General features: G+C 44.0%; 1 protein-coding gene across 1 annotated transcript; it reads left to right on the top strand.

Moving 5' to 3' along the window:
* The first annotated feature begins 2,518 nt into the window (after positions 1 to 2,518).
* On the top strand, positions 2,519 to 9,316 carry LOC107119170 (potassium voltage-gated channel subfamily C member 1-like). Its single transcript, XM_015421624.1, has 3 exons — positions 2,519 to 2,631; positions 6,016 to 6,525; positions 7,766 to 9,316. The coding sequence occupies exons 2-3, from the start codon at positions 6,028 to 6,030 to the stop codon at positions 8,546 to 8,548; spliced, it is 1,281 nt and encodes a 426-aa protein (XP_015277110.1). The 5' UTR covers positions 2,519 to 2,631; positions 6,016 to 6,027; the 3' UTR covers positions 8,549 to 9,316.
* The last annotated feature ends 2,484 nt before the right edge of the window (positions 9,317 to 11,800 follow it).

Raw genomic sequence — 11,800 nt, 5'->3', positions numbered from 1 at the left:
TTTCCTCTTTGGTACTTACTGCTAATTGTTCTGCCAAATTTTGGGTGATCTCTTCTTTCAAGTTTTTTTTATAGATTCTGGAATGTTTTGGCATCTTAATATCAGTGCAGCTTTATCCATTTCCAGACTAATTAGTGTTTCTTCCATTTTATTATTCTTAATCTTTATCTCATAATCTAAACCCTGTACCTGTTTTTTAATTTCTTCCATTTCTGTCTTAATCTGATCTGTTATTTCCTCCATTTTAGAATGAATACATTCCATTTCTTTCTTAACTAGACCTGCTAATATTTCTGGTAATATATTTTATACTGTTAATTTAAGTGCCTGATTCACGCTCTTCTGTTATTTGTTTTTTAATTTCTTCCGTTTCTGTCTTAATCTGATCTGTTATTTCATCAATTTTAGAATGAATACGTTTCATTTCTTTCTTAACTAGACCTGCTAATATTTCTGGTAATATATTTTATACTGTTAATTTAAGTGCCTGATTCACGCTCTCCTGAATCATAATTTTTAAGTCTTTAATGGTCAGTTGTGTTATACTCATTGTGTTAAGTTTAATTTGGCTTGCTGGTTGCCCTGGTGAAGTTAAAGAAGCTTTCCTCATGCCACCAGAATCAGAACCTGTAGCCATAGATAACAATTTTCCCTTCCTTAAGCTCTATATTCTTGCTTATCTCTCCTTTTTGGATCTTTAATTATTCTGTCTTAGTTTATTATTTCACTCTCCTTAAATCTCAGATTTGTAGTCCTTAATATTTCTTGTATTACTACTCAATTATCAAGTTTCTTTTGTTTTCCTAAGTCTAGTCCGGTTATTTCCTCTCTCTGACTTCACATGGCATCCACTTTCAAGGAAGCCTTTTGGGAGAAATCAGGTAGTGCCAACAGAACAAAAACAATGAGTTGTGCCAAGCTAGAAGACAAAGACACCTCTCCCTGTATTGTTTGTCAAGCACTGGCCACTGGGGCAATTTGGACGCTAGGTACCCTCTGACAGCCTGGAACCTCTGATTCAGATCTTCCCATTGGTGCCCAAAGTTCCCACCAAATATATGACTTAGCTTCATGTCTCCAGTTTTGTAATCCTGAATCACAATTCAACCGAAGCTTCCCTTCCTGCTGCCCTTCCCCAATATCATTTTGCCATTTCTATAGTTTTCTCCTGGTAAATTGTCCCAACTCCTTTGTTGTAATCTTTTGTTTTCTGAAAAGAACCCACTTTATGCTGTGGGCCAAAAACAGGATGACTGACTTGGCTTTAGAGCTACTAATCTGAATCTGACTTGGGTTACAAACTGGACTGCAACAAAGGCTCTCAACATACTAGATCCCTCCTTTTCCCCCATCTGATTTCTACATAGTCTGTGACAGATATAGCATTGCTCCCCATCTTGATCTATCTCCCTCCCCCAAAGTACCCTGCCGCACACATAGAGCTGGCATTTTACCCCTCTTTGCAATTTAGGCCTCACATCTGGAAGACTGGACACCTCTGTCCCAACAGATTCCACTTCTCCTCTGTCCTGTTCCCCATTTCCCCCTCATTTACTTAAAGGTAACCCCTCCTCCAAATTGGAGTAGCTGTGGTCAGTTTTTTGTTATATTCAGGTGGGGTATCCATGTTGGTCTAAAGCAGCAAAACAAAGTTTGAGTCTAATGGCACCTTTAAGACCGACAAAGTTTTATTCTGAGTATAAGCTTTCATGAGCACCCCGTGCATTATACCCCGAATAAAACTTTGTTAGTCTTAAAGGTGCCACTGGTCTCAAACTTTGTTTTGCTGTTATAGTGTTAGTTTTGAATAAGAAATGTACTCCATCCATGCTTTTATTTCCTAATATTTGCTTTAAGATAAACCCTCCCACATTCTAATAAATCCCTCAATAAACTCCATATATTCCTTTTTAAATCTTTAAATCAGGTCTCTGTCATCCTTTTCCTACTGAAGCTTGATGTCAGCCACCTCTCTAGGTAAAAGATCCAATTTTTCCACTTTTTGCACAAAAATGCAGGCTACTTCCCTGTTGCTGTCTGGACACATGCTCATGTGTTTACGGGGAAGTGGTAACAGGAGAATAAGCTCAAACTTTCTAGGGCATCTTCACAGAATTAATTGATTGCCTCTTATTATGTTTGTGTCTGATTGTTGCTGAACATGTGTGAAGAAGATGTACTCCTCTTTACAGGAAGGGAAAAAATAAATATCAGAGAGAGGTCTGTAGAATGGGGGGGGGGAAGGAATGAAACAAATTGTCCTTGCTTGTTGTTTCCCTCCCCTGTTGCACAACGATTCTGTCCAGCCAAGAAAGTTTAAACTTGGCCTGCTCCAAAACAACAGTGGCCTTTGAGGAGCCGTGGGTGATGATGAGAACCATTTGGCACGGGGCTTATTGGCTTGTTTGAAAATTGTTCCCTGAAGAATGGTGAGTCACTGTCGATTGGGAAGTTGGTGGGGGGAGGTTGAAATGGGTTTGCTGTGTGATTGGCTGGCTTTGTTTTCTGGCACCCCACAGCTCCTCACTTGGACGTGGACCACTAAACATCCTGTTTTCAGATAGCTCTCTGCTCCCCTTGCGGTCCTCTGCTCTTTCTTCCTCTCTGGGCACATGCATCTGAAAGGCGAAGGTAAGGATCAAAGGCACTGCCTCTTCCTTGGGATTCTTTGTGGAGACTGTGATCTTGGTAACAGAGAGGCATAACGATTTCCAGGCAGATGGAAAAGCAGGTTGGCAGGTGACAGGACAGCAAAAACAGCACACAAATACCACAGGTGACCACTGAGGAGATTTTCAGGAGGTCCGTATGAGAGAGCAGGGATATATGGAGGCAGGAGTGAACTTGCTGCCTCACTCACCCATTGATACATGTAGTCAGTGCTTTAAGATCTCATGTTGTTTCCTACAATGTGATCATCTTCATGCCATTTTTTGTGTTTTAGTTCATGTTTAAAATTTGTTGTTTTTAGTATTGGTTGTATTACATTGCTGATATTGTTTTTACATTATTGTTTCCTGCCTTGGGTCTCAAGATGCCTAGGAGAAAGACGGGTTTGATAATTAAATAGATAGATGTGTCCTCCTACACAGAAGTGCTTTTAATACATAAAGTACTTCCCAGGTAGAAAAATCATAACATTTAAGGAGCCTTACAGTTGCAGAAAATATGGCATTTCCTTCTCAGGAAAAACAGCAGGGAAATTTCGAAAAGCACACACACACATAAGGGCTTTCAATAAAGCTAGCAACATTTCTCTAAGAGGTTCTGCACACCTTCAAGTTACTACCAAGTTTCAATTTAAAAAATATTCTGAGGAATTTTTAACGACTCTGGAGAAACATCCAAAGGGAAGTCCAAAGAATTCTGATAAAAACTACCAAATGTCAAAAAGTAGAGGGGGTATGCATTTCCCCAGTCTAAACCAGGGTAACCCCACCATCCCTAAAGCACTGTACATCGGTCTCCCCTCCAAATCAATTTGGCAACTCCAGTCAGTGCAGAATGCCGCATCTCAGCTAATATCAGGAACTAGAGGGAACATGCATATTACTCCATTCTACAGTCACTCCACTGGCTGCCCATCAGCTACCAGGCTCAATTTATAGTACTGGCTGTCACATAGAAAAACCTTCTTGGCCTTGGACTTCCTCTCTCCCTCCGCCTCTGCTTTGCCCCAACAGCTTCACTCCTCCGAGCAGGGCCTTCTGCAGGGGCCAGCCTGCAAATGGGCAAAACCGACCACGCCCCCCCCACACCTGGCCTTCTCCGCCTTGTGGAAGGCCAGGAAGGCTCCCCCGCGCCCGGGTTTCCTGCAAACTATACAAAGCCACGGTATTTATTTCTGCACAGGCAATAGGGCAGCACTGTACTAAATGGTCCACAAAGTTACCTGGATAAATTATTAGGGACTGTGGTCTAAATGACTGTGCATAGTGTGCTGTAAGTTGAATCCTATTATGTAACTTTGCTTCATTTAATGTGTCGTGTGAGCACTTACACTTTGCTTCAGTCCTGTTTTTTAGACTTCTGGTTGGTTCTACAACTCAGATTCTGTTTTATTGCTCATTCAATGTCCCATCTTGCTGACTGTATTAACTCACTCTGTGTAATCTGCCTTGAGTCCCAATGAGAAAGACGGACCATGAATAACATAAATAAATAAATAATATCATGAGCTGGAGAAGGGGGCTCACTATCTAGGTTTATTTATTTATTTATTTATTGTTTATATTTATATCCCACCTTTCCAGATATCTGGTTCAAGGCGGCTAATAACATTAAAATAGCATAAACAACCAAGGTTAAGAGTGAGTAGTTGACGTTAGGGGTGTGCATTCAGATCAACCCGAGCTGAAAATATACACGAAAAATACTTTATCAGTATTTTTCAGGTATATTTTGGCATCCCAAAGGTATCTGGATTTTTCAGGAAAACTGGAACCCACCCACCCCAAATCCTAGATATATTCAAAAACTACCAGCTAGATCGACAAAAAAAAACAAACCCAAACACCTGAGTGGCTGGAGCAGACTGCTCCTGCCACTCAGCTGTTTTTTTGAGATTTTTCTGCAGTCCCTTTAAACAGGGCTGGTTTAAAGGGACTGCAAGACAGCCCGAAAAACAGCTGAGCCGGCAGGGAGGAGTCTCCCCACCAGCTCAGCTGGAGCTCTCTTGGGCAGTCCCATTTAAAGGCACATTTAAAGGGATGTAGCTCAGAGTTCTGCTACTTGCTCAAGCTTCCAGGGCTCAGCCCGTGGCATTTCCAGTGGGAGGTGCTGGCATAATTGGTGTATGCGGTGTTTCCTCCCCCATGTTAGATGTAACCTACTCACACATGAGTTGGCCTCAGTTCCCATGTGCGCGGTGCCTGATTTGGATCTGGACTGTGGGGTACCCAGATAAGGCCCTTCATCCTTCTTCTTGCACCATTTTGCCAACCTGGAACAGTCCCTGGGGAAACCTGCATGCTCCCTGGGATACCAGTGGTTTTCCCCAGCAGGCCAAAAAAGCACACCCCGGGACTGGCTATGAAATTGTTGTGCAGGGGAGGGGGGAGACCAAAGCCCCTTCCCCACAGGCACCACCATCCCAATCTGAATCAGAGGTCACTTCCATGCACAGGAGTTGAGGAGGACCCACAACTCGTGTGTGATTCTGCTGCATCTGAGACAAGGGACCCCAGACACGCTCTGTGCACTAAGGCGTGAATCATCCCAAGCTTGAGAGAGCAGGAGAGTAGGGCCTGTCTCCCTGGGCTCCCAGTCTGAACCCCACAGCTCTTTGGAGGATGATCTGTCATATGCTGGGATCCCTGTAAAGATTCATGGATACATGTACACCTCTAAGCCCTCTGTGTGGGGAGTTTGCACTGAGAACAGTATATGGCTTTCCATTTGTGTGTGCTTTGCCGGTATGTTGTTGTCCTTTCATGTTATTTGATTGACGTTTTCTGGTTTTGATATTTATCCATAGAACAATCAAGGCAATGGGGGCTATAGGCAGGAGGCAGGCATCATCTCTTGATGTGTCATCTCACTGTAATCCGAATGGTCTTCTGATTTCATTTATGGGATCCCGCTGCCTGAGGCACAAGAACTACCTCACAGGCAAATGCTGGTAGGCAATTGTGCCAGCAGAGAGTGTGTGGTTCTGAGAGGAAGACCCAGTGGTGGGGAACTCTCCTAAGGTGGCTGCCGCTCTTCACCACCACCACCACCCCTCCATTTAGAGCACGCGCCCCTTTCTCCAGTAAAGGAATGGCCAGAGTCCTTGCCCATTTGGATCCCTACTACCTCATGTCTGGCAACGATAACGTCTGACATTATTGGCCCCTTGGGAAGAGCAATGCACAAGCCAACAAACCCTGTAGATGGAATGCCAGGACCAACGGCTACCATATCAGTAAGCGAATGCCAAAAGGGAAGAAGGTCTGATCAACCTCAGTTGTTACATTTGCTGTGTTAATTAAAACAAGAGAAACTTGACAGTTGTGTTCTTTCTCTTTCTGCTAGGCCAGCCGCAAGATGGAGGCCTCTAAAGAAAAGATCATCTTGAACGTTGGAGGTATCAGACATGAAACTTACTGCAGCACCCTCAAAGCCTTCCCAGGGACCAAGCTGTGCCAGCTCACAGAGCCCCAGGGCTGTGCTAAGTTTAACTATGACCCTGACACCAATGAGTTTTTCTTCGACAGAAGCGCCAGGCTGTTTGGTGATGTGTTGAACTACTACAGGACCAAAAACCTCCACTGTCCTGCAGAGGTCTGTAAGTTCCTCTGGGAGGAGGAGCTGGCCTTCTGGGAAATTCCTCATGCAAAGCTGGCCCCCTGCTGCTGGATGAAGCTGAGCAACACAGAAGGTCCAGAGGAGGAGTTTCTTCTCGAAGGCGACAGTGATGATAACGATGAAGACAGCTTGGCTCTTCTGGGCCAGGTGGAAAGAAGGGATCAGCATTTTTGGGCTCGGTGGCAGCCCAAGATATGGGCTCTCTTTGACAAGCCCTATTCCTCTACAGCTGCCATGGTAAGGAATGCTTCTAAATGATCCCTTGGTGTTGGAAGGTCTGCCAGAGCCCTGGGAATGGGGAATCAAACAAAGGGCATGATTGGGAGGATATTTAGTTTGGCCATTCATCTAGGGCTCTCCTCCCTATGAGGAGGCTTAAGCTGAGGCAGGATGACTGGCCCGTGGTTACCTAGTGAGCTTCATGGCTGGGTAGAGATTTAAAGGCCAGGTCTCTGCCACTGAAATCCAACGCAATATAAAGTAATCTGTTCACTGGCTAGCCCATACGACATAACTCCTATCAGCACTGGGGACTCCTCCTCTGGTTCATGTTGTAGCTTGCAAGAGCATGATGATGTGTGGGGCCGAGACATGAGAGGGTGTTGGCAGCCAGATACCTTCCTTCTGTTGCTGTGTTTCCTAATGGTCTGGAATCATTCCCGGTCCCTTTGGCAGTAGGGAATTCTGGTTGTGTGAACTAATCCGGAGTCCTCATTGAAAAGTAGTAATAGTAATGCAGTTCTAAATTGAGAGAGTTTAGAAATAACTTCACCAACTTAGAAAACCTTGAGTCCTTTGTGAGTGGAGCCCATATCCTCTTTAAACTTCAGTCTCAGCTTGTAATAGGTTAACCTGAAACCACTCTGCGTGGCTTTTTATTCCCCTTCCTCCCCCATTTTTTTCTTTGTGAAGAACAATGAATAGTCAGAAGGGCTGATAGCACTGGTGGAAACTTCACTGCTGGGAGTAGTCAAGAGGGCTCATATTACATTGATCCTATGATCATCCCATTGGCTGCCTCTAACTTTCTAGGTTCACTTCAAGGTGCTGATGCTTACTTTTTGTCTGGGAGCTGCATTATGATCAGGAAGAGAACTCTCAGAAAAAAAACCTAAATTCCTCTCTCTAAGAAAGGTTGGAAAGACTGAGGTGATTATAAATAGGGGGGGGGAGTCCACGCATCAGTACTTGAAGATGTCACTGGTTGGTCTCAGGTTAAGGTTCTAGCAAGTTCCGCACGCCTGTCGGCAGCCAATGGATGCCCCACCCCCAGTCTGGAGCACTCAGGGCCAAGAGGACCACCCAGGCAGCTATTCCGCACCTTGGAACACCATCAGATGAGGCTGTGGGTTGGGCCATGGCAGCAGAGACTATTCAAATGCATGGTTCGGGGGAATGCGTGGTGTTGGGGGATGGTGGCTGAAGAAAAGCAAGAGACTACCATTATTGTCTAATGGGTTTTCCCATCTCTTTGCAGTGCTTGATGATAATTTCCCTGCTGTTCAATACTGGCATCCTCATTCTCTTTTTCATGGAACCGATGACCGACTTTGAGTACAAGCATTTCAATGATTCAGTAGCCTATGGCATATTCCACGTTGCTCTGACGGACTCTTTCCGAGAGACTATCAGCCTGCTCTATGTAGAGCTTTTCTGCATCCTCTGGTTCACATTTGAGTTTTCTATGCGACTCTCATTCTGCCCAGACAAAAAGAAATTCCTTATAAATCCTCTGAATATTACTGATTTCCTTTCTCTGTTTCCGGTTTTCATTGAGCTCTTTTTAATTGGACATAGTGATGAAATGCTGGACACCTTATTCTGGCTGGGTCTGCTCCGTGTGCTCTACATCGTCAAACTCTTGAAGATCTTCAAGCTCCTGGAGACCCCACTGATGCTGCGAATTCTGCCCTTCGCATTCCGGTCCATCTTGAGAGAGGTCTTCATCCTCATGATGATTTTTGTATTTGAAGTCCTTTTCTTTGGTGCCCTCTGCTATCATGCGGACCTCCTTGAACCATACTCACACTTTGATGGAATGCTCTCTTCCTTCTATTGGGCAGCGATCACCTTGACCACGGTCGGCTATGGAGATACGTTTGCTGTCAGTCCATTGGGCAGAGCCATCGCATGCTGCACAGCCATCTGTGGCATCCTGACCATCATCATTCCCCTCCCAGTCTTTTTGATCAAGTTCCAGGGCTATTATGCCACCGCCGTCATGAAGGAGAAGATGAAAAGCAACAAGAGGAGCAACTAAGAGAACCACAGGGCAGCATAGTTCCAGCTTAGAGATATAAAATTTCCAGAAAAACCTCCCCCCTTTACTTTTGGTGGGGAAAAACAGGAATTTGGGGAGATATTTATATATATGCAGTACTTACCATCCTAATAACCTAATTTTACTGCTTTAGCAACATAAAGTGCATCATTTGTAACTTACTTAGCACATACAATTTCAATATTTGACATATTTATGGAACTTAAATGTTATAAATGCCCTAGCTTCATACAAACAAAATTGTAAATACACCCAGTACTTGAGAGAAAGCAGCAGGCTGACGCACCCTGTGCTGCCTTGGCACGTGCACCTTGGTTCTGGCTACCTGATTACAGAGAGCTCAGTTCTCAGGGAAACATTCTCTTCTCCTCTGAGGCTCAGGTGCGTTTTCTGCCTCACCTCCTTATGATTTTTTCCCCTTCTCCTTGAATTAAGCCCCTTTTTGCCCAGTCTGTGGGTAAATGTGTCACAGTCATTTGAGGGAGAGGTGAAAAGGTCAACCAAATTTCCAATTTTTATGTTGGGATTTAAAAAAAAATTCTCAGTAAAATATGGGAGAAACCCTTTCCTCTCATTTTCCCCCAGGCATTCACATCTCTATTCTGGCTGTTTACAGGATGAAGAAAAACCCTTCTGGAGAGCTCACACTACCACAATATGGAAGCTTTAGTTTAGCTGAAGCAAGTTGTACCTTACCACCTGAATAGGGATGGCCAAACTGTGGCTTGGGAGCCACATGTGGCTCTTTCACACATATTGTGCAGCTCCTGGCAGGGTGGCTGGGGAAGTGAAGGGGAGGCGTGCCTCCCTGATCTGTCTTCCCTTCCTCAGCCAGTGTTCCTCCCCCAGGGGTAGGGTTGAGGTGGGGGTGGACAGAGAAAGAGAGCAACTTTAACTTTAAATGCATTCTCAAGCCCCCCCCCCAACAGCCAGCTTGGAGAAGGCATTTGTCTCTTTAAATCCCTTCTCCAAGCCAAGCCAGCCAGCATGGGGGTGGGGTGGGGGGCTTGGAGAACACATTTAAACTTAGAATTGCTTTCTTTTCACCTCTCTCTCCCTGCCTCCCCCATCTATTTGCATTCTTTCTGCTTGTTTCTTTCTTTCCACCTTTCTTTCTTTCTCTCTCTCTCTCTCTTTCTCCCCTCCCTCCCCATCTAAAGTTAAATATGTTTTCCAAGCCCTGCCACACCGGCCATCTGGCTTGGCTCAGAGAAGGCATTTGTCTCTTTAAATCCCTTCTCCAAGCCAAGCTTGTGCAGCAGCAGAGGTGGTGGGCTTGGAGAACACATTTAAAGTTAAAGGTGTTCTCCAAGCTCCCGCCCGGCAGCCCTGCCTGCCAGCTTGGAGAAGGCATTTGTTTCTTTAAATCCCTTCTCCGAGCCAAGCTGGCTGGCTCTGGGGGGTGGGTGGGTTTGGAGAACACATTTAAAGTTAAAGTTACTTTCTTTCCACCCCTCACTCCCTCCCCATTTATTTGCTTTCTTTCCACCTCTCTTTATTTCTTTCCACCTTTCTTTCTTTTTTCTCTTCCTTCCTTCCTTTCTCTTCCTCCCTCCCCCTCCCTCCCCCATTTATTTGCTTTCTTTCCACCTCTCTTTATTTCTTTCCACCTTTCTTTCTTTTTTCTCTTCCTTCCTTCCTTTCTCTTCCTCCCTCCCCCTCCCTCCCCCATTTATTTGCTTTCTTTGTTTTCCCTCTCTCTGTCTCTTTCACTCTTTCTTTCCACCTCTTTCATTCTTTCTTTCCACCTCCCTCCCTCTCTCCCTCTCTCAGACAAATAAATATCATTAGGAAACAAATAACTATCATTGAACAAATAAATATTATTTTCAATATCTGTGTTTACCCCTTTTGTTTTTATTTTTGGCAGTCTCATTTAATGTTCATAAAAAGCAAATCTGCATATTTTTAATTTTTATTTATTTATTTTTATTTCGGCTTACATGACCAGAAGTCTTAAGCATACTTATGCACACACTATAAAAGTACCATTCATACAGTAAAAGAAAAAATAAAACGTATTTTAAATAAAAACATGTGTGCAATATTGTTCATGTCTTGTGGCTCTCAAACATCTGACATTTATTCCATGTGGCTCTTACGTTAATCAAGTGTGGCCACCCCTGTTATATACTATCTTGAACGGTGACAATCCTAGCTCTCCCCCAGGTACCATCCTGATCCATGTAAATGCCTGCAGCAATACTTGAGGCCATAATAGTCCAGTCTCCATATATCACTCTGACCTGAACTCATTGCTCTCCAAGCCATGTGGGGGAATGAAATAATCCCTGAAGCTTCAGCCACTCATTGAACCATCTAGACAACAAAACGGTTACCACAGTCCATATTTATACTTTCCAGTAGAGGAAAATAATGAGGTATAATGTCATTCGCTGATCCTCTTTGTCCCTGCTAATGAAAACGTCAAAAGCTAAATCCACAAGAATATTTATAGGCTTTGTCTCCCATTATTCAGGTTTTTGTAACTTCTTGCATATATTGTCCCACAAATAAAGCATTCAACATACACTAGTTATCGGGGAAATCAGGATTCAATTCCCCCCTTTTTCCAAAGACATCCATCAGCTGATCCAAAAATTCTGATAGATCCTCAGTCTTTTTCTGACGTATCTCATAAAGCTTATTTATAGTCACAGATTTAGGAACAGCCTCTTTTATGCCTTTCAAAAGTGCTGCCCTATAGGTGGCATGCCATGCCCGATCTTCAGTTGTTCTATGTCCCCAATTGGGGTCAGATCATGGAACAACCAAATTAACATCAATAGCATCATTCCCCTTTGCCTGTCAGAGTCTTGCAGCAATCATGAATCAACAACAGGCTTTTAATGAAGTTTCAGTTTATTGTTCCAGTATGGGCAAGTCATCCATACCCATTCAGTGTCAGAACGAATTCAAAAAGTGGGAAAGGGTCAATTATACCTGGTTCAAAGCAGGGTCTCCTGATGGCTCAAAGCCAATCAGGGAAGAAGCCTTTGCACGCTTAAAACTAACAGGTTCACATTCCAAGGGAAAGCAGTGCAGCAGACACCAAGGTCAAACAGCGGTAACAGGTATACTGAGAATTGAAACCAAACATACCAAACCTGAAAGAAGACACAAATCAACCACCTGCCCCTTCACCACCCACAATGGCAGCATAACTGACATTCTGCCCTCCCGAAGGGCCCCCCCCCAGGCTTCTCAGGGTACATTCTATGAAAAGCACAT

Source organism: Gekko japonicus, unplaced genomic scaffold (genome assembly GCF_001447785.1).
Source record: "Gekko japonicus isolate JY-2015 unplaced genomic scaffold, Gekko_japonicus_V1.1 scaffold1699, whole genome shotgun sequence".
Taxonomy (NCBI): Eukaryota; Metazoa; Chordata; class Lepidosauria; order Squamata; family Gekkonidae; genus Gekko; species Gekko japonicus.
The sequence above is the reverse complement of the archived record's forward strand: the minus strand, read 5'-3'. Positions and strand labels throughout refer to the sequence as shown.